The following is a 23,531-nucleotide window of genomic DNA, read 5'->3' on the forward strand; positions in this document are numbered from 1 at the left end:
ATGGAGGCAAACTAAATTTTTGTTTGTGTGTTTACTTTGTTTTCAAAAATATTATGGTGGATGATTGTTTTCCTGCTTTTGTTTTGTCTTATTTTACAGTAATGAACTTTTGAAAGAAAGGATATGGACTTGCTAAGCATTGCATTTTTTCCACTTTCCTTATGTGAATGCTTGTAGTTCATATTTGGATTGGTATATGACTAATCAAATTATTTACCAAGTATAAGGCTGAGAAAATTAAACAAAAATAGCATTGTACTATCTGCAGTGGAGTTTAAGCTAGAGAAAAGCCTTTCATGCAAAGCTGTGAATGGAAATGAGCCATTCATTGTTCTCTTGCCCAGGTGAATTTTGTATCATCTTTCATTTGAGTAGTACAGAGATGCTTTTCTACCTAAATTGAAACATAATAATAAATTGTATGGGATCTACTCAAAGTGTCAAATACCTCTCTCTGAAGCCTGATACTACATGCTAGTTATTTTCTTTTGATGCTTTAACTTATAGAGTATGGAAATTGCTTTCAGTTTCTTTTAATTCCTGGAATAAAAAAAAAAAAAAAAAAAAAAAAAAAAAAAAACCAAAAAAAAAAAAAAACCAAAAAACCAACAAACCAACAAAACAAAACAAAAAAAACCAAAAAAAACCCACAAAAAAAACCCACAAAACAACCAAACAAAAACCAACCAACTTATTTTGTTTCTGATTACATAATCAGAATTTTGATTGCATAGTATGGGTTAGCTACTCAAAACACTATTTAAAGCAACAGTTGTCATAACAGTGCTCTGCCTAGCTGACAGTAGCATCTACTGATAACTGCCTGCTGCCTTCAACAGAGGGTGTTTGAGCCATACCCTGCAGGCCAGGTACAGGTGAATCCAAATGGTTCCCTGCCTTTTCTGCCATGGCTTGGCCATCAGGCTGTACGCGATGGGGAACCCTTGCCCAGACCCCACAATTGCTAGGGTAGCCTGTGAAAGCCAACAGTCAAGTGTTTCTTCCTTGCCTGCAGAGCAGTCAGCTGTTATTAAACACACATGTCACATGAACATGGATGTATCTTTGGCCTTTGGATGACTGGCACAGACAATAAACAGTATTATTCACTATAGAACTGCCCATCTTCTTGCACTGTATTATCTGGCATTGCTGTAAGTCTTATATTCCACTCTGAGAATGGGTGTGCTCAGTGTACTTCACAGATATCTCAGTAAATTCAGGTTTTCCTCTTGCCTGCAGCAATAGGTCACTAAAGGACAGAGATTTCCTTCTTCCTAAGCAAAGTGTGCTGCTCCATGTACATTCATCACTGTTTAACCCTTGATTTTCAGGTATTAGATTTTTAGATAAGTTTTTTAAAATTTTTGTTTCTTTTGTTTTTTAGGTAAATAATTTTCAGTTCAAATTAAAGAGATCAGTCATGTGGATAAGGCTCTTTTTTCAGTCTTAAGCATGAAATCTCCTCCAAAGCTCAAGGCATTTGCTTTGGCACATCTTTGAATATGAATACTAACATAAACCTCTGTCTTCCCAATTCTAACTTCTGTATCGTCCCTATGAGAACTATACCATAAAAATAGAATGTTAAGGGTTTTGAAGGGCCTTAAAATAATTTTGAGCAGATTTAAAATCTAGTTCCAATCCTTGCTGCCATGGAAAGGGACACCTCCCACTAGACCAGGTTGCTCAAGGCCTTATCCAACCTAGCCTAAAACACTGCCAGGGCTGGGACATCTCCAGCTTCCCTGCACGTCCCTTTCACATACTGGAAGGTTGCTATGAGGTCTCTTCTCCAGGCTGCACAGTCTCAACTTTCTCAGCCTGTCTTTGTAGTGGACATGTTCCAGTTCTCTAACCAACCTCATGGCCCTCCTCTGGACTTGCTCCAACAGTTCCATGTCCTTCTTATGCTGGGGACACCAGAATTGTACACAGGGTGGGTGACTCCAGATGGGTCACAAGAGCAGAGCAGAGGGGCAGAATCACCTCCTTTAATCTACTGGCCACACTCCTTTGGATGTAGCCTGGAACGCATTTGGCTTTCTAGGCTGCAAGTGCACACTGCTAGACCGTGTTGAGTGTTTCATCAACTATCACCCCCAAGTCTTTGTCCTCAGGGCTGCTCTTAATTACTTCTCTGCCCAGCCTGTGGGTGTGTCTAGGATTGCCCTGAGCAAGGTGTAGGACCTTGCACTTAGGTTTGTTGAACTTTATGAGGTTTGCATTGGCTCGCCTCTCAAGCCTGTCACGGTCCCTCTGGATGGCATCCCTTCCCTCCATTGTGTTTGACCTCACAACTCATCTTGGTGTCATTGACAAACATGCTGAAGTACTCTTGCTCCCAGTGTCCATGTCACCAATAAGATGTTGAAGAGTATCAGCCCAGTACCAACCCCAGCTTGTGCCTAGTATGAAAAAACAGGTGGAAAAGCAAAATACAGATTTTGAAAATTGTTTTAAAATGAGGATTTGAGAATGGGGTAATGTCTGGAGGAGATGTCATTGAACAATCCATATGCCTGTAATTTGACACAGTCCAGGAAGCTAAGACAGACAGAAATATTACCTTCTAGGAGTACTCTGAAAGGTGATACTTTTGAAAAATCTGTTGACTACTCTGAGGGATACAATGAATGAGAGAGCAAATAGAGGAGAGGCGATGTTCCCTGAGGACTATTCTGCAAAACCTTCAAGACTGCTTATTCTTAGAAGTAGGAATTGTGTCAATAAAGGCTCCCCAGAAACTTGGAAAATTTTGAAGATGATACTCTTTGGCTATACATACCATCTGAGGAGTCGTTGAATGTTGAGATAAAAACCAAAATGTTATCCTTTGATACTGCATCTTCCTTGTGTTTATCTTCATTACCTGAAAGAAGGTTGTAGTGAAGCAGATGCTGGAGTTCTGTCCCAAGTAACAAGATAAGACAAGAGGAAATAGCTTCAACTTGTGCCAGGGAGGCTTAGATTGCATATTAGGGTAACTTTTGTCACTAGAAGGGCTGCCAAGCATTAGGACAGGCTGCTCAGAGAAGAAATAGAGTCACCATCCCTGGAGGTATTCAAAAGATGTGTAGATGTAGCACTTAATGACATTGTTTAGTGGTGGACTTTGCAATGCTAGGTTAATGGTTGGTTGATCTTAAAGGTCTTTTCTAATCTAAATGATTCTATGGATCTATAATTGTTGTCCTGCAAAGGTACATTGTGCTCCTCTAGAACTATAAAGCATTTATTCACATGAGATGGAGGTTACTACACCTTAAAGCTGCAAAACACACTTCTACACCAAGGCCTCTTAGAATGCCTCCACTAATTTTCCTACTAATTTTCTGTTAAGAAAATTTAGTAACAGAGACTAGAGACCATGTGAAATATTGTTTCTTCATTCTGGACTGTGATGTCCTGCTGTAGGAAGCAGTATACTGGTTTCCATGGGACCATCACTGCAAGCACAGAAACTATTTGTGATTGTAACAGGATTAAACCATTCTGTCACATTTTCTTCTTTGGGTCTATACCAAGGGTATTTCAGAATGCATTCCAGGAGAATTATGTTTGGTTATTTGTGATTGTGACCATCATGTTGACAAAATTTACCTCACTACATTCCTGGCAACTAGAAACTGTAAAGTTATAAAAACAATTTTTCTCACAGAGTAAGTTCTGCAGACTGTCCAATTGACTTCAAATAATTCTTCATTAATACAATGTCAGAACTATGTTCAGGGATTTTGAGTCATACTCAGGTATTAAGAACTACTTGTTGCATGGGTGATATGCCTAAAAAAGAAAACATCCTCTATCTGTGTAATTCAATATTCAAAATTATCTTCCTTGTCTCCTGTTGAAGCACATTTATCTTGTGAACAAGTAAATGATTGACATTTATATGCCTGTTTGGGTTCTATCATCATTTAATAATAATAAAAAAATCTATTTGTGATGAGGGAAGTAATGTTCTCCTTTGTTGACAGATCAGTTTCTGATCTGTATGCACTGGGCAGCAGGAGGGAAGATTTACTATGATCAGATCCGGAACCATCATTGTATATATGCATCCTGTGAAATAAGTAATAAAGCTTGACTTAAGCTCACTCCAGGAGGTTACCATCACACACTGTATGCGTGTGTAAGGCCAAGACCAAAGTAGAAAATTCTGTTCTGTTGTAGTTCAGAATCTGCATAGTAAAACAATATTTATATTTTGTGCTATAATGAACAACATTCTGCCACAATGTCTTTCCACAGCGTGCTAAAGCAGAGGCTGAAACAGTCATCATCTGATGAGTGTGGTCAATACATCTGCTGCCAGCCTTTGGTCTTGGATTGACTTATACTACTTCTTTAGTTTTTTTAGATAAAGATAAATAAGACTGAAGGGAGGCTGATTTGTTGATGATGATATGAATGGGGAGAAATCTAGAAGCAGTCTACCAGTTTTATTCCTTGCTCCTCTCTTTGCTGCATCATCAGTTCTTGAAAGTCTGCTAGGGCACTAAGGCAAGGGTAAAGGTGTGTATATAGTCTTATGAAACTCGGTATCTTCAGTGTGCTTGGACATGATGAAACAATGAAACTGGGAGTTCCCTCCAAAACAGATTAGTGCATGAGATATAAATTAGTTTGGGCTTTTTCATTCCAAACTCTGTATGAACATCTAGTAGATTCTGCCTGATTAAACATGATGGATGGAAAAAACACCAAAAACATTTCAGTGTACTTTGCTGGATATGTGGTATGATATAACAGATCTTAGAGAACAGAGTGGCTATCTGGATGTTAATGCCTTTACAGGCCACCCATGGAAACAACAGAAACAAACCCATTCCCCTTTGGTAAGTGTTTGTATTAAGCAAATTATCCTCCTTTGAGATTGACTGCTTTTTGGTACACTTGGACTTTGTAAACTATGCAAGGTGATGAATGAATTAATGCAGTCATACTTTGACAAGTATACATTTAACTTACTTAGGACATGAAAAGCAGGAGATGTGATGCACTGTTCCTAATGAGCGTCCAAGAACTGAGCTGTCTGCGCTGCTGTTGAGGTGACAGCTTAGACACTGGAAATAAAGGACTTAAAGAATCTTAAAAGATGGACAAGCAAGATAGCACTGGTCTTAAGGTAAGTCTGTAGAAATAAGATTGATAAGGAGGAAACATCTCAGCAGTTCTGGTTTCTAGAGAAAACAGGAGAGTACATGAGAGTGATGTGGACTTCAAACTACTAAAGTGGCTGTTATAAAACATACCACATGTGTTTTCGTATCAGTGAAATACTGAGGAATTGGATGTGGGAATTTGCAGCATAAATTGGCTTATATAGCTTTTCACAGATTTTTAGGTCTTTGTACTAGGTAAGAAACCTAGTACAGACAAAACCTGATTTCAGGGAAGATTGAGAATTTCTTATGTCTGAAAGACTCTTCACAACTTAGAAAAAAATGGCAGAAACTTGGAATTAAGAAAATGCTTGCAATCAGTGGAATATGTACATGTAGCTGTGACACAGAAAGTCCAATGTACCGGCATGTGCTTGGATACTTGTGTTTTAAGTTCCTTATGGAGTTCAGATTCATATGTAGAGTGGGTACAGTAATAGTTTACTGATACATCCTATTAAAAGATTTATTTTCTTCATTTATAAACATTGATGATACTAGCAAATTGAGCCAAAAGCTTCTATGCTGACTCAGGAGGGCTTGATTGAGAAAATTTAATTGACAGTAACATAATACCTTAAAAAGAAGGTGTAAAGAATTAACATGATGTTCAACACCTGCTAAAATGTCTAGAAGGCCATCCTTTTACTAGAAGCTGTAACATTTTCTTAAGGCCTACCATGTGGGAAATTCAATATAAAAGTCTAAAGACAAAATAGAAGAAATACAAGAAACAGAAAACCATGTTTGGCAGGGGACTGGAAACAGTTTTATTATCGTCTCTGTCTTTGAAATAATAGTTTATATGAAACCACTGCCAAGTTTGACAGCCAGTATTTCAAAAGGTCCTGAGGCATGCCCAAGGACCGAGCAGGCTCTGTTTTTTGGGGTGCTCTGTGTATGAGCTCATACAGGCTCTGCTCAGGCTCCTGCAATGCAACAGCATGGTCTGAAAGCAAGCCTCTCCTGTAGGGAGGAGGATGAGGGAGAGCTGAGCACAACAGAGAAAGATAGGACTTGGCTAAGCAGGAAAATTATAAATTGAGACCAGAAAATGGAAGAAACATCTACAAAGAGCAAGTGGATAGGAAATAAAGGTAACATCCAGAACCAGATGGACATTGGAGCTGACAGTCAATACAGTGGCCAGAAACCAACAAAATAAAAGAAACAGTAGTCAAGAAGCAGATGAGAGAGCAGAGCTAAGAAACCAAAGAACTGGAGCCTGGGATTTATTATAGGAAGAGGGTAAGTTTGAGATAAGAGGAAATGGAGATTGACTGAAAGGTAAGGTTTGAGAAACAAATTGAAGAAAACAAAGACTGGAAACTAATTCAGGATAAAGAAGAATGTTGTCTGCCTGTTTTATTAGTTTACACTAAGAACAACCAGGTATAATTATTGCAGGGACTTTCTTTGGTTTGATAGCCTTGGTCTTTGGGACATTCAAGGCCTTCAGTCCTGCAGGGGACAGTGGTAACTGCTGACAGGCTGTTGAGGTTCGGTCTTTAAGTTCTGTCAGTGTGGAAAAAGTGATACAGAAGGTATGTGAAGATAACTAAGAAGATCAAGAACATCAGAGCTCAAAAATTTGGGTTTATATCCAAATTTCATCACCTTGTGAAAATTTTAATTAATACAATGGTCACAGACTGTTTTCTTATTCATTGATTCTGTTCATTGTAATGAGCTGTAATAATGCTACTTTTCCTTTTTTTGCTTTAATGCCTTCAATAATGTTTTGATTACCTGTGATTCAAGTCTTCATATTTCATAATTCAGAAGAATTGCTAATTTCCTCTTGGACCTTCTTACTTTTATCATAACATATACCATGAATTTACTTTTACATTACTTTTACCTTGAAAAATGTCTGAGGCATTAGGAGGGGGGCTGAGATGCAGGCAAACCAGTCCAAATGCATATGCTGAGTTCGGGGTGCCTGTGATCCGGTCTCCCGATGTGAGAAAGAATTTGGCAGGGTGGAGGAAGGGCGGCGCTGGGCCCGGTAGGGGAAGCGTGTGAGCGGCGAACTACTCGGCCCGGCCGTCGAGGCTCCCCGGGCGGACGGCAGCCAGGGCAGAGAGGGTGCTCGTCCTCCCCCAGGAGAGCGTGGCCGTGGCGGCAGCATGCACCTTCCAGGACTGGGGGCAGAATGCACCTGCCAGGACTGGGGGCAGATAGCACCTGGCTCACCCAGAAGCCAGGGGTAAAGGACGGCGCCCCGCCCGCCCTGCGCTGCCGCCGCGGGACAAGGATCGCGGGACCGGGGCATGGCGGCGTGGCGGGAGCTGCTGCTGTCGCCGCTGGGCTCCGTGTGGCGCTGCTGGGGACGCGGCTGGCAGCCCCCGCACCGCGAGCGCGCGGACCCGCAGGTGAGGGGCTGCGCGGCCGGCGGTGACCCCGCTATCCCCGGCACGGGCGGTGCCACGTCCCTCCGTGTCCCTCCGTGTCCCGCCGTGTCCCGCCGTGTCCCGCCGTGTTCCGCCGAGCAGCGGGGGCTGTGAGCGAACCGGCCTCAACCGGCCACTGTCCCTGCGGCCCCAGCGGGCCGGCTCGGATGGAGCGCTCGCCTGCGTCCAGCGGCGCTCATTGCGCTCGCAGTGCCGTGAGGGGCGTCCGAGCCAATCCGCAGTTGGCATCAGGCTCTGTCTGAAAGTCCAGGCGGCTTTGTGGGGAGCAGATCAGTGTTAGCTGGCGGCAAAGAGAAACCTCTGGGCTCCTGGGGGCTGTTCTACCAGGGATTTGGTGTTCTGGGGCCGGTGCTGTTTAGCTCCGTGTATTTCTGCAGACGGGGACTTGAGTGGTTTCCTACAAACGCATAGATCTGCATTTATTCTAGTGGCCGTGAAAGCCTTTATAGCCATGGGGTTAGGTGCAACATGTCAGAAAAGTGTCTCCAGCTTTAGTAAATTGTTGCTTCTTTCTACTATGATGCTGGCTGAATGTTTTTGTTTGTGGTTTTGGAGGGTTTTTTTTTTTTTCTGTTTGTTTTTTCTTTAAATTTAAAGATGGAATGTTTGTGATTCATATGTTTGGGGTTTAAAAAGAGAGCTCTGCTACTATATATAACATTACGTGGATGATATTTCACGCAGATCATGCTGTAGCAACATTGCTGTAGCAAAGTATCTTCTGAATGTTTTTCAGATATACTTGCTGATAAAAGAAACATGTATTCAGTGGAATATTTTTTATATGTCTCTTTATGAACACCCTTTTCAAAATACACAATATCTGCTTGTAAACGAAGAAAAAAAAATGAGCTAGTACTTTGAGTTGTGAACACTTGAAGTTAAACCACAAAATTCTGCAACCAAAACACTGGAGTGGCCAGTTTTTAGAGATTCATGTCTGTTGGACCTGCCAGGGGAATTGTAGTGTTACGTATAAGAATCAGTGGATACTGATATGAGCCTAAAATGAGTTTAAGGAAATATCATCATAGTTTTCTTTCTCTCTGAAGCATGCTCTAAAGTTGTGAAATCAATTTACAGATTTTTGCTAAGTTTATCTTATCCCATAACAACCTTCTTTAAAGTAGTATCAGGCTTATACAGTAGTATTAAAACCACATTAAGCAACAAATAGGTTATTCCGTTTGAACCAGTTTCCTTAATTGTTTTGTGGCTTGATAAAGAAAAAATGAAGATTTCACGACTGTTACGAGGTCAGGGCACAGGGACCGTCTTGTGGTGAATGTGTTGAACTATGTTGTTCCTAGTAGTAACCAGAATTAGGAAGAAAACATAACAATCATCCAGAACTATACCAGAAAAAGATATTTCTCTTTGAGCTTCACCGTGACTTTTTTATTGTTTTTTTTTTTTTTTTTTTTTTTTTTTTTTTTTTTTTTTTATATTATGGGAACAGGGAGCAGATAATTGTTACTTGTTACTGCTTTCCCCCTCTGCCCCTCTGTGACCCCCCCAGTGAAAGGCAAAATGCCATGTAGTAGCTTGAAAAGAGCAGAAGGTAGCTGAGTTTGAAATGTCTACAGCTCATAAAGGAAAATATAGTTTCAATAAACATGTCTGTTCAGGCATACATATGATTATGCAGTGCAGACAGTACTCCAATCTTGGCTGTGACTAAATGATTTATGTGCCTCCATTTCAGTTTTCCAAATTGATGTTGGCACCTAAGAGCATAGATCCCTCTGGGGCCAGAGAAACCTTGTGTACATGTTGATTGGCTTTGTGGAGAACCTCATGGGCCTGGAAATGGCCAGTGTCACTCTGTTCTCCCCAGCATTTCTTGTTTGCCTCTGCATAACCACAGTGGGAGGTGTCCTGAATAATAGAAAACAGGTTTTAATGGCCGTGAAGCCAGAATTGTGCTGGATTCATAGCATTGTCTTTAAAGTGGGATTGCAGTACAGGACAGCATGTCACAGGAAAGCTGCAGCAGTATGAGGGGATGTTGCTGTCCATGTTGCTATCAGCACTATGATGAACATGACTGCTGTTACAAATAAGATGGCACAGACCATGGTGGACTGCTGTAGCCCATCTACAATGTTTGACAGTGTGGCTGTAATCTGGTCTGTGGAAGTTAAATTAACCTATTCCAGGAGGAAAAATGTATGTGAACTATTGCATTACTCTTCATACCTATTTTCCTACATAAATAGCTCCTTCATCCCTCCTTTTTGTGGTTCAGATTATCTTAAGTTTATTTTCTACCTAGTAGCACTATGTAATGATGGAAGGTGGAAAAGTGAAAAGGTGGGTGTGTGCATGTGTCCTCCAGGAGGCTGATCTATAGGTTTTTCTGCTCTCCCAGGAGGTGTTATGTTCAAGCATGGTAATCCAATTTTTTGAGAATTGCAGCAATGAGTTTGAAACTCCTTGGATGGTACACAGCACTATATGAACCTGAGGTGGCCACAGTTTAGCAAGATTTGGTCTTTCCTCTCTGTTCCTTTCAGACAGGCTCTATCAAATGCTGTGTAAACCTTCCTTGATTCTTGTAATATATGAATTTATTACTGTGTAACATGTATTCTAGGTAAAACCTTGTGATCAACTCCGTATGACTTGAATTGCCAGTTCTTTTGCTTTATGTTCTCCTAATACTTTCCCTCAGTTTTTGAGGTGGTCATACTTTCGCCTCCCAGCTGAAAGGATAGAGACCCTGGTCAGGAGCCATAGCTGTTTAAGTCTCAAAAAAGGCAGGTAGCATTAAAGCACTTGTCTTCATCCTTTCTGTAGGATTGCCACTCCTTTGCATCTCTGCCATAGTGCAGTTGCTGGTACATGCTGTTCTAAGTTGTACAGTACCCTCTGTCCTTCATATAGGAACAGAATGAAGCATCTAAAAACAGTTTCTAAACTTTGTTGGTGTTCTTTTTACCAGTACAGAAGCTGGGTGCTGTCATGATGTACTTTGATAAATGCTAGTCAGAGAAAGGTTTTTAAAACCCATTGGTGATGTGACATATTGTTGTCTCAGTTTCCGAATCACAAGTCCTTTGGTTGATTATAAAATTGTTGCTTTTGGTTTTTTGTAATTATTAAGTCTTAGAGATGAGAGTGGAGGTCAACCCTCTTCAGTGTTATCAGTAATGGAAATGTCTGCAGAGGAACACTGTTGCAGCAGACACATGCCTGCCAGCCTTCAGTGGTTTCAGGTATAATGGTCTGGAACTTGGTGAGCACCATGGCTGCACTTTGGTGTCAGTCCTGTGATGAAGAAAATTAGTGTTTCCACTATGGAAGTGTTTTCCTAGTGAGCTTGAAGTGCTAGAGATTGCACATGAGTGACTAGGACTTGGTTGTATCTCTGAAGGGTTGGCAGCCTGTTGTGACTCTAGTGTCACTTTAGGCTGCATTGTTGAGGTCAGGCTGTGGAAATAAATTTTTTACCAGCCTGGCTGGGGTGGGATGATCCCAGGTTTGATCAGTCCTAGTCCTACCAATCCTATAAACCAGTGCATTTGATTACCTTGTATTGGTGCAATTTAACCCCCAAAGAGGCAGAGCAGAGCTTCTACTAGTACGTCCCAAGTGCTTATGAAATATGTCTACCTCTCTGCCTGCTGCTCAGTCAGTGTTTCAGAAAGGCTGTGTGGCAGTGCTGTGCAACTTCAGCCCTCACAGTGAGCTCGTCCTGTCCATTCTCCTTACAGCACCCTCCTTGCCCTGCTCTGGCCCTTTTCTCATCACTTGTGCCACCACAGCTCAAGAGACCATCCCAACACACACGCAGGCATCCTGGTGAGCAGAGTGCTGCCAGAAGGCTGGGTGGCATTTGGAGCTGCCACTTGAGAGAGAAGGGTTGCCATCATGGTGGAGCAGACAGGAGAGCATGCCTTGGAACATATCCTGCCAGCTGGTAGCCTGGAGGCACAGCCCAGCTTTGTGCCAGGAGGGTAGTGCCGATGGCTGCCAGGCTGTGCAGCCTGGCTTAAACTGCCATCACAGCTGCTCCTTTCTGTCTGCCCCAGGGAAACTTAAGCCTTTGGGAGTCACTTTGGCCACTGCTGCAACCCCCAGTGAATAAACAAGGGGATAAACCTAGTGTGGTGGAATATATCTTGGACATGAGGCTGAAGGTGCAGAAAGACCTGGTGTAGAGCTCAGGGGCGTGTCCATGTGGTCTCTGGAACAAAAGGGCACAAAGGGGCCCTGCAGTCCTCAGTGGCTGCTCCCAGGCCACTCTTCCTCCAGCTAGTTTGTGGGTCTGCAATGTTTGATGGGTTGATGATGTGATTTAACTGTGAGCTGGCATGGAAAAGGAAAGCTTTTTTTAGGAAGATGGTGTGTAGGGCAGAGCTGAGAAGAGAGATAAGGCACGTGTCCAGGTGAGAAATGCAGAAGTGGGACTGACCATATCTTCAGCCTCTTTAGAAATCACCCAAGATGTGTTTCCTCTTTCTTTGGAAAATGCAATTTCAGTTCTGTGACCTGTCTTGTAGTCTGTGCAAGGGCCACGGTATGCAGCTGTCAAGCCCAAGAAGATTTTGTTACTATACGAGACAAGCAATGGAGCAAAAAGAAGAATTCTGATAGAAATGACAGCGAACAGTCATATGGCTCCAGAGGTGAGCTATGTGGATTGCTTGCATCATGGAATCATAGTAGCACAGAATAATTTGGGTTGGCAGTGACCTTAAAGATCGTCTAGTTCCAACCTATTGCCACCGTCCTCTAGAGCAGGTTGTTAACAAGGTGTGACTTCCTGGGGCCCTTCATGCTTCCTCCAGCTGAATTTTGCAACCTGCATTTGCTTTTCACATCAGATACTACAGATATATCTGACCTTTAGAGAGTAACCTCTGTTGTCAACATTATACCCTGTGTTGGGAAAACTGAAAACAGGCAAAAGAAAGCTCTGATATTGACTGTCAGAATTTATTTTTTCTCTTCCTCCTTCTGGTTTAAACTAGGTAGACCTTTCTGCTCCGTGATTTTGAATTCTTTGATGAAGGAATGCGTTTGTCACAGCAATGGGTGGTTGACCTCTGTGATTGCTCAGTGCTAGGTAGGTGAGACCCAATTTTGAAAAGAGCAAGTTGATTAGCTCTTGGTAAGATCAAGTGCTTAACAAGTAACAAGAACTGCCTTTCTATGACTGGCTTTCAAAGTGGAAATCTGAATGAGGCTTGAAGCATTGTACTGACCCTCTGAATAATACATTTGAAACATCATTTTCTTATGGCTTCCTGGATTTTCACTTTAAAATTACTTACAAGATAATTTCATTTGGGATATGAATATTTTCTGATTATATTGTATTAATTATTAAATATCACCAAATGCCTGACTTCCTTTGGGACTGACTTCCAAAATATTGTTGGTAAGACGGGCAGGAGTGTCCATTAAAAAATGATGAAAATTTTGTCTCCAAAAGAGACACAGTAAATTAAGGCATGGTTATATTTAAAGATCTATAGTAATTTTCAAATATAGTTTGGATCAATTTGCCATTTCCTCCTCTGTTACTGGAGTCTGCTTTTATTTGCTGCAAGTTTTAGGCATCTCCTATAATTTATTCTGCAATTTGGATTGGTTTTCATTAATTAAAGTCTTTAGAATATGTCTTTCTGTATCTTTACGTATGACTAACTTGTTCAATAATCCATATCTTATGCTGCTCATTGAACTGGTTTTATAAGAGATGATATACAGTATAATATTGTATACAGTGCCAAAGTAAACCAAATGTCAATGTTTAGCAAGGTGCTAAAGCATCAGCCATAGGCACAGATTTTTTTATTATGTGTATGGGCTACAGTTGTGAAGCAGTCAGATCCAAACTGTCAGCAATCACCATGCTTCTAGAACAGTGGGTTTTGGAGTGGCCTGCTTTAGGTGGAAGGCTGAATTATGATGTGTCGTGTCACAGAGACTTTTTGCATTTCCAGTTGGGGAAACCTGTTTTTAAGCATTTTGCAGATTTCTCCTGCCAATATAAAAATTCTAGCAATGTTTTCGAGACCTGTTTCAAGGATAAAAGTGAAGAATATAAATTGTGGTTTGAGATTTCTTGTGTTTACTTCTTTTGCAAAATCCTGGGCTCCTGGCAGCAGTGTTAAGGTGAGGTTTTGTGTGTCCTTCTCCACCTAGCCCAGTGCCATAGGCTGTGCAGAGGGACAGGTCTGCTCAGCCCATCCCTCTGCAAACCAGGAGTTCCTCCACCAGCACCTGCTTTCTGGGCAGGGTGTGCTCTTGGAGCAGCGCTCTTTGATGTGTTTTTCTAAAACATTGCATGTTAAAGGATAGCAGAAAGGCTTACTTGATCAGTTAATAAACTTAAAAAGTGGAAAGTAATAAACTAATTAAAGGTCTAATATTCCAGAGTAAGCTAAGATTTCCATCAGTTCATTGTTCCCTGTATCCCAGGAGTCAAGATGGAGCTTTTTTCTCAAGGACGGTTTTGATTTTAGTATTTCCAATATTTTGTTGTCATTTGGTATACATGTTGGTATTTGTTGTGTTGTGTGGTCTACTCTGGATCAGAAGCACCACATTGGAAAGCCCAATAAAGTCAAAGAGTTTTTGTTTTTTTGGCTAAGCTTGGGTTCAAAATAGTGGAAACAGTTTTATGAGCCTTTGATGCAAGGCCCTAATCCAGAAAATCACTTAAGCATACCTACTTAGCTTTTAAGTACAGTTGATTAACTGTGAAAGAAAATGCTACAGCACTCTGTGGAGTGAAGATGGAATTAATGTATTTTTGAAAAACTAACATGCTACTTTTGTTCTGATGAAAAAAACCCTAAAATCTCTCTTCAGAATGACTGATGAGTTATAAGAAGTTCTGTTATCTTTCTCGGACTTGGGTCTGCATTTATCCTGCAAGCACAAATGACTTCTGTTAGTGTATGTACTATATTCGTGAAAACCTAGGAATGTGTTTCCAGTGGATAAGTTTGAATTCGTTACTAGGAAATAATCACAGAAATTCTGCTGTGACCTGAAATTATATACTGTCTTTAAAAGGGGAAAATATAAAACCTTCTCAGTGCTACTGAATGTGTAGGCTGCCTGCAAAAGCAGTTTGAGATTAGCTGATAGTTGTTTTATGATGGGCCATGGTGGACAGGTAAACAGTGGAAGCATTCAAATGGAATTATTTGCACAATATCTTTCAAATCTTAGTAAATTTTAGTGATGAAAATTTTCTGATTAATTCTATTGCTTATAGTTGTGTATTTTCACAGATGTGCAGAATCTTGAACACTGGGACAAGGAAGTAGGTAAGAAAGACTAGAAAAGCAAAAGCTGCTAGTTAGTAACAGATGCACCAATGTGTTGTAGTGATGGAGAGCAGAGGAACCATAGCATGTCTGTGTTACAGAGCCAGGTGGTTGTCCTATCACAGGGTAGCCTGAACACAAGGAAACACTAGAAGACCTGAGAGGTCATTGAAAACCTCTCATGAGTTCATATTTTACTGCCTGTGACCCTGGAGTTTTGCAATGTTTTTCTACCCTATGTGGATCCAGAGTGGTATTCTTTGTTTAGCAATCAGTTGTTATATTACTTCATACCATAAGCATGTATGGAGTGGATGCTGAACTACAAAGTTCCTGCTCTGAAAAGCTTGTGTGAGACAGCCTTTTAAGTTGGAAATCTCTTTAATGCTGGCAGTAATTTAACCAGTTGGTAATAAAGCCATAGAGAGTTTCCAGGGGTAAGGAAGGATTCAAGATATACCAGCATGCTTAAGCCCTGAACTCTTGTGAAATAGTCTTGAGTACTAGCTTACAGGAACTGTGGCTGCGTTTCAGGTATCTAATGTTACTGCAAGTGACTTGCTACATGTGAAATTAATTTTGAAAGGATTTAAGGTAACTTAGGACACCCTGTTTGCAGTGGATTCTTGCACTACTTGTAATAAGGGGAAGTTCTTTCCCTCCTCTGATGTATTTGAATAAAGGTTTGTCACAGACTGCACCATGCTGACTTCTCACATACACCTGAAAATAGTACCTCCTTCCTTCACAGCCACTAAAAGTCAGTTTGGATCTTTCATGTATTTCTGATTATTGACATCATCAGTAAGGTTCTTTATAGGTACTGTATGCTTGAGTACTGAGGCAATTCTATTCTACACGACCATCTGTTGCTTTCTTAAAGAGTGCTTGCTTTAATCTAATAATTTTGAGGGTAAGAAAAGGTTGTATAAAAGTTGTATATGATGCATAACTTTTTTTTCCCCTAATATTTTGACAAACATGTTAAACAATGCAGAAATAGAAATATAGGCACTAGTAGTTAAGATCTTTTAGAAAACCCCAGCTCTTTAGAAGTGACATTGTGTACTGGTTTCACTAAACAGAGAGTGTATGCAGAGCTGAAGTATTGTACTTGACAGAACTTTTCAGCTCTTACAGTATTGTTTTGGCTAAGGCACTGTTTTTCTCTGTTATCAGTACAAATTTGTTGCAGTTTCAGTAAGCTACTTACAACTTGATTGTTCTGCCTAGTTTCCAGCACAACTGTACTTTGCCTAAATGAACTAACCTGTTATGTAAACTGGCTAGTCATTGTGTGATTTGTAATTATCTGCACCTGTCTGGAGCTACAGTGTGTCATTAAAAGCAATTGCTGTTGTTTTGTTCAAAAATGGATTGTGTTTCAATAAAGGATGAAATTATTCTGCCGCACAGATGTGTGCCTTCTAATTTTCTTTTGCAGGGAATTGAACAGCGTCCAGAGCAGCATGGTCTTTCATTAGGAAATACGTGTATCTATGCCTTTCACCCTAAAGCGGGCTTAAGTACAGCCAAGGATACTAAAAGATTGTTGTTTCATATTGATGGCGTAACCTAGTTTTCCTGAGTTTGGTATTTGACCAGTGAACAGTGTTTATTGTCTGGTCTTGAAGGAGCTGAATGTTTCCTGCCACTCTTGGTTTGGTAAAGCTAATTTCACAGCAGGGAGAGCATACATTAACCTCCTGCTTGGCAGTGTTTATTTGTCACAGTGCATTTACAGACTTTGGCTTCGACAAGCCTTGGCAGGGATGGTTGTGGAAAGGTGTGTGGGCTGAGGCAGAAGAAAGCAGAAGCAAAAATTGAAGCATTCATGTGTTTTTGCTGGATGGGTGGTGATGAAATCAGTGAGGGGAGCAGCACAGCAGGGCATCACAGGGCTGCGTTGCCCTGTCCCTGGAGGCTGGTGAGCCAAGCTCTGTGCACCTGCCCAGCCACCCCACTGGGATGGTGGCACAGTCACTCTCCTTGCTGATAGCACCCCTGCATTTTGAAGGACGTCTGTGCTAGGCTGCATTTTTTAGGTTTTGTCTGCTCTCACTGCTCAACAGAAAGAATTTTAAAGAAATGGGTGGTGCGTATGTTTCCGTATATATTACACTCTGATCTCTTTCTTTACTTCTAGAAACCTTAATTTTTGAACATTTTGACCTGACAGTCTCCCTTTAATACCATATTATGCAAGGATCTCAGACATCAAAGATATTGGAAAAGTGATTAAAAGCAATTTTCTAAAAACTACTCATGTGCCTTAAATTTCAGAGCCAAACTCTTGCCACTCCATTGACTAAATCAGTCTAGAAATCTCCAAAGCCTCTTCTGTGGCAGAGAATTATAAGCAGCAAACCTAATCCTCAGACTGGTGAGAAAAGAGAAACCAAAAGTCCCAAACAAAGGTCTCTGGACTTCCTTAGAGGAAAATCAGGAGGAAAGCTGCAATATAAACTTGGCTTCAGGTCTTTGGTATATCAGAGCAGAAATTTGCCAGCCAGAGGGAGTGTGTAGTTGTATTTTGGTCTCCTTTAGTATTTGGTGATGAAAAGGATACATGTCAATGATGGCTGAGATATATGCACCTCATTGTAGTGACAAGGAAGATTTTAATTTTGTTGTTGAAATTTAATTAAATTATGCCAGTTTCAGGATATTAATCAGAGTTTTGTGAAAGGAGATGTACATGCTACAGAAGTCTTTTACAAAACTAGGAATCAAGAGCTACACTTGAGAGCTAGAAAAGTCTGCAGTTCAGAAGTCTCCTCTTTCCATTTTTATTTGCCCAGCCATGAAGTCATGGATGACTAAAAAAGCATGAAGTTTCAAACCCCTTTTCCTAATGATATAGTCAGTCTAAAAATCTAAGCAAAGCCTTAGATTAAGAAATTAATGTTAAGGTTCTGCTGTAAATTGTACATACTAAGTGAAGATTTTACCTATAAAAATTAAGAATAATTACTTATTTAAGTCCCCAGAGATTTCAAAGTTCAGCATCCAGCAGTTACTGCTCCTTTCAGGGAATTTGATCCTGATAAACCTGAAGAGAAAGGTTCAAAAATTTCGAGGGAGATTCTTTGAAAAAAATCTGTATGCCATAGTGCCTGTTCTGTTTGCTGAGCTTTAACAGCCATCACTGACGCAGCACTCCAGGAGGCAGGGGAGAAAGTCCATCGATTATCCACTCTGGGCCCCTGTTTTTGCATTTCACTCTAGACTTAGTTCAGCAAAATATAACCAGAATGCATCTGTTCTTGACTTTGTGAAGAATAATAAAAGAAGGACTCAACAATGTGTTTCAGGTAAAATGAAAATCTTTCCTTTTTTGACACAGCTTTAGTAAGATTGCAGTTTGCTAGTCTTCTGCCAGAAGAAGAATGTAATGCTTAAAGCAATTTTGATCAATCCTTGGCACTTTCTCTTTTGTACATGTGTTTGACAGAACATCTAAATAATTCTCATGGTGGCAATAAATTTAAATATTGATCTTCTTGGGGAATTCTGTAAAGCTCGGAGTTGAAGGGCTAGGACTTTTCAGAGCTGTAGCTTCAGCGTGTAGTCTTACACATAACATGATGGGAATAGTTCTGAGTGTATCTATATACTGGGTTGTCATTACAGTGCAATTTTTGACATCATGTTCAGAAGTTCAGGAGTGCATTTATATTTGAAATGTCTTTTTAGCCCCCCAAATCTTGGATTGAAGAGGTCTTCAGTAAAAGAGAATGTGCTCACATTATTCCCAGCTCAAAAGAACCACACAGGTAAAGCAAGGATTTGTTTTTTTTTTTTTTTTTCCCTGGTATATTTAAAAAGAATCAGAATAATTTTTATGGGCATTGTGATTGGTTTGGGTGGTGTGTTTTAGTGTCTCAGTCAATGATTGCTGGTCTATGGGTTTTCATGGACCCCATCCCCAATCTGTTTTATAAGACACCGTTTATTTGAATTAAAAATTGGCAGCAATTAACCTTACTATGCTTCTTAGATTTGTTGCTCTCAGTGTGGTAACAAACAGGTATGGTATCCAATTAAGAAACTGAGTTACATGGAGTTACTGCTGCACCATTGTTCCTCTTCCTCAGAATAATTACTGCTGCTGATCACAGTTGAACTGATACTCTAAGAATAATGTTAAAGCTGTCTTATTTTACACAAGCATATATTAATTGTCCACTTTTCATAACAGATGTCCTACAGGATGCCAGGTGTGCCAGAATTTAATCAGGTAAGAGTGCCTAAATATATATGTACTATTTTTATAATAACCTAATAATAGGCAATCCTAGTCAAGGAAGTAAAGATAAGAGAAATATAACTTTTGTTTTATGGTCAGAGCAGCATTTCTAGGAATGTGCTGGAGAATGCTTGGAATAAGTAGAATAAATAGTGTAATAAAAATGCTATAATAAAAGGTGGTGATAACCTTTGATTTATTTGCAATAGAAAATTCTACCCAAATACCTTGTGTACATGATTTTGTTTTACTCTCCTCCTCAGGAATGAAAGGCAGAAATGTGTCTTTAAATGAGAGTCAATTCCAGCTATATCCCATATTATATGAAGGAGAGTGAGTCTATAGCAATAGAGAACAGTGAGAATTATGGAAAGAAAAAGAAAATGAAGGGAGAAGAAAAAGGGTAAAAGAAATATCCCTGATAATAGGTTTTTGAAGATTTTTCATCTTCTCCACAGTGAGGATTCTGAGTCCCTGTTTTTGGGAAGGCAAACAACAAAAATTTCATTACTTTGGTGCTTTTAAATTCTGTTATTTTCAGGGAAATTGTATTTTGTGACCTGTATTAAATAGTTGTTTTCAATCCAATATTTGTTATTCAGATGGTATTACCAAACACATTTTGGTACTGTATATTTATGACAATACAATATCAATTATTGGAACAAAAAGTTCAACTTTCATTTGATTTATGTTAAAGACATCTGATAGCTGAGGCAACAATTGGTAACTAGCAAGCTGGTGTGAAGAAGTCCCATAATCCGTGTTACCATGATTATCTGCCTTTTCATTATGCTTCACATTTCATTTTGCTTCTGAGATTTACAAGAGTCATCTTTTCAAAGAGTAAATAAATTACTCATGAAATCAAATTACTGTAGAGGGCTGATATGCAGAATGGTGCTGGCATTGTAAGGCAACTGATTTGTGTTTCTGTTCAGAAAATGTGAGCTCCTTCTAAGGGAATGGTCTCGTGTATATCTTGCTTTAGAGCAGAAGAATTGATATTCAAAGATTTTTGCAGGTCTTTCTGAGAAAAGAAATGCAGGGGGTGTTTTAATGCTTCCTGCTAACCTGCAGATACTCAGCTGCATATCGCAACTAAAGTTACATTGTCCTTCATAATACAGTAGTTTAATTTCATCTCAATCAAGACTACAATAGTTCTGTGGTTCTCCCCCTCTCTCCACTTAGAATAACCATGTTGTTAATCAGAGAAGATCAGTAGGACAAAAATTAACCCACAGAAGTGGAAAACCAAAAAATGAGCTTTCACCAAATCAGCCTCCTCATCAAACACAGTTTAGCTGCATGAATGTGAACACAACTAGGAGAGGGAAGAAGAGAAACAGGAAATATGCACTCAATTGGATGGATTTGTTTTTTTTCTTTCACCTTTCTCTGTCAAGACATGTCACCTGTCTGTCAAGACATCCTGTATCTTTGTGTGTCTTTTATCTTGTAGTTTTTTCTTTCAGTTTTTGCTGAGTATTTTCATGCTGTTTAGTTTAATATGAATCCAGTTTGTTTGTCTATGTTTGCAGAATGTGTGTGGTTGTCTAATGTACATTTCAGTCAGCTCTTATATTGCAAGTGTATTTTCCAAATATTAACTGTTCTTGTCTTCTTGAGCATCTCAAGGTGTACAGAGAGCTTTGTTCTAGGAGAATTTTTCTGTTCCTAACAAGGAGAAATAATGTCCATATAATTGTTATGGTTGGTTATATTGTATTTATTAGATCAGCAATGGAACAGGTTTTGGGCCTCCTGAGTTCTGTAGTTTTCCACAACAGTCAAAAAATCATGTGGATATACTTGATGCCTACATCAAATATAGGCATATAATTCGACCTAATATTGTAGGCAGATAAAATCTCCTAATGATTTATTTTGTAGAGAACTTCCAAGGTTTGCAATCAGTTTGTGAATGGAAGCAGTTTGCGAATGGGTTATGCAACTAATTCTAAGTAGAATTACTCCATTTAGAAGTTGCTAATCAAGTTTGAGCAACTTACCAGCATCTTTGTCCATGCTCCCCTGGTGAGCTGAAATGAGTCTGTACTCTTGCAGTACTCTATGCAGTACTCACAGAAACATCCCAGACAGCAGTTAGAATGGACTCACTATATGAGTATTCAGAAGTGAGGTGTCAATTTTCTGCACCCTTATACATCTGAGATGTTCTTGCAACTTATCTATATATCTCACCTTTAAGGCATAAGTTTTAGACACAGCTTCTAAATCGCTGTCTGTTAGGGCACTGGATACTGTAGCCTGACTCCTGCAGTTACTTTTATTTAGTGTTGACCCTTTGGGTTTTCCTTGTTGTTCAAAGTGTGTGTTTTCTAGTAACATGCTTTTATGTTACTGATGATGTCCCCACCTTCTCTGGTAGCTTGGTGAGCTTTTGAGGCAAAAAAAGGCAAAGTCATTGCAAAGATGCTTTGTATCAATGCATATCCACATATCCATAGGATCACAGAGTAACTCAGACTGTCAGGGACATGGTCTCCAGTATGCTCTGCCAGGGGAGTCAGAAGAAGATGCTTCACTCAGTTCTGTGAAACCCCAAGGATGGAGATGACTCACCCTCCCCAGGTCCTGACTCCATCACTGGGTTGTCCTCCTGGAAAAAAGGCTTCTTCTTATTTCCAGCTTCAGACTCCATGTTTTAGCTGTGCTGCTGCCTCTCACCCTTCTGCCATGTGTCACTGAAGAGCCAATCTACATTTTCTGCATCCCATCCCATCAGTGCTGGGTGTGTTGTTGGAGCCCCTGAAGCCATCTCTCATCCCAGCGGAACCATCCCCTGTCCAAAAGCCTCTTCTGAGAGACCAAGGGCTCCAGCCCCACCATCTGTCACCAGAATAGTCACTCTGCCCCTGAAACCTATCCAGTTTGCTGGTGTTTCTTCTGTGTTGTGGACTAAAGTTGGAGGTCATACCAAGACAGGGGCTGGGTGACAAGCACCACGTAGAGGGGACGGACCCTGCTTGTCCCCTGTCTCTCGGGCCATGTCCTGCTCACACCACCCTAAGCACCTGTGGCCCTCATTGCTGCCCAGGCACATGGATGGCCCTGGCTCAGCCCACTGACACCCAGGACCGTATCCCAGAGCTGCCCTGCCCCTAGGGCTGCACATTCCCTCCATCCCCTTTTCCGGGTGGCAGGTGGACAGGCTGAACAGGAAAGGCCCCGTACAGACCCCAAGGAACCTTTCTTGATATTGGCCCATCACCCAGCCAGGTCCACGCCTGCCAGCCTGGCATCCCTCCCACACCATAATGTCATAGCCCAGCTACAGAAGCCTGGCTAGAGCCTGGATGAGAGGAGGTGCTCTCCTCTCATCCCAACAATTATGTAGCAGAAGGCGGTGGGGGGGGGGAGGCTGACTGACCATTGGTAATACCTTGCTTACAGCTTCCTGTCATTGTCTCCTCCTCCATGTGGCCAGATGTGGGCTCCAGGAGGTCTCACTCCTTGGTTTTACTTCAGACTTATAGCCAGATGGCTGGCCTGTTGTTTATTACTTGTTGTTCCACAGGGTGGCTTTTTCCTGTTTTTGAAGGCATGCATAACATTTGCCTTTCTCCAGTATTGGGGACACCCTGATCTTCACAGCCTTGGAATCTGGTTGTACAAGGGCATCAGCCACCTCCCTCAGGACCCTGGGGTGCAGCCTGACATGTGTGTGAAACAAGTGCTCCTGTGCTAAACATCATCTCAGCCTGCTAGTGCAACTCCACCTTGAGCCCTGTGTCCCAGAGTGTAGGAGACTTCCTTCTCCAGTTTACTTTGGCATGGCATTGAATCAACCAAACCTAATTTGCCTGGGTTGAAAAATGGAGTGCAGACCCAGTGCTTCTGGGTATCAAGAAATACCTTCCTAAAGCAGCTCACCTCCTTCATTTCCTTCCGGTTGTTTTGGGGTTTGGTTTTGGTTGATTTGTAGTTGGTTGTGTTTTTTTTAATCTGACTTTTTTGTCACCAGTTAGTTCTCACTCATCTCCACTGAAAATTCTCTCTTTTAGAATGCACATCTCCAGAGTCTCGCAGATGTTTACATCTAACCTGCCCCTAAATGGACAAGTGCTACAGCTGAGGCCTGAGGCAGTTGTGTTTGGGTTGTTGAAGGATGTTTGGTTTCTTAAAAGAGGGAAAGTGAAGAATTTATCTCCATTTCCTAGGGTATATTAACTTCTGAAATGTCTAAAGGAGACCTGGACTGTCAGCTGTCACTATAAATTACACTGAAGTTAATCCTGTAGGAGAGACTGAAGCCTGTTGAAGCCTGTATGAGAGTAATGATTGAAATTGGAATTTCAGCTATTATTCCAGGTGCAAAGCTTTAATGCTAACTGAGTTTCTGGTATCTTTCTGTCCTGTTTCTGGCTAGGACAGGGTTAATTAC

General features: G+C 40.8%; 1 protein-coding gene across 1 annotated transcript in view; it reads left to right on the forward strand.

The window, feature by feature from the left end:
* The first annotated feature begins 9,625 nt into the window (after positions 1–9,625).
* The window catches only part of TRPM6 (transient receptor potential cation channel subfamily M member 6), a 76,579-nt gene continuing 62,673 nt past the window's right edge, over positions 9,626–23,531 (forward strand). The window contains exons 1-5 of the mRNA XM_053932539.1: positions 9,626–9,751; positions 12,088–12,213; positions 16,316–16,441; positions 18,568–18,647; positions 19,073–19,111. Of these exons, the coding sequence (XP_053788514.1) occupies positions 9,626–9,751; positions 12,088–12,213; positions 16,316–16,441; positions 18,568–18,647; positions 19,073–19,111 (497 nt within the window). The remainder of the gene's footprint in view (positions 9,752–12,087; positions 12,214–16,315; positions 16,442–18,567; positions 18,648–19,072; positions 19,112–23,531) is intronic.

Source organism: Vidua chalybeata, chromosome Z (genome assembly GCF_026979565.1).
Source record: "Vidua chalybeata isolate OUT-0048 chromosome Z, bVidCha1 merged haplotype, whole genome shotgun sequence".
NCBI lineage: Eukaryota > Metazoa > Chordata > Aves > Passeriformes > Viduidae > Vidua > Vidua chalybeata.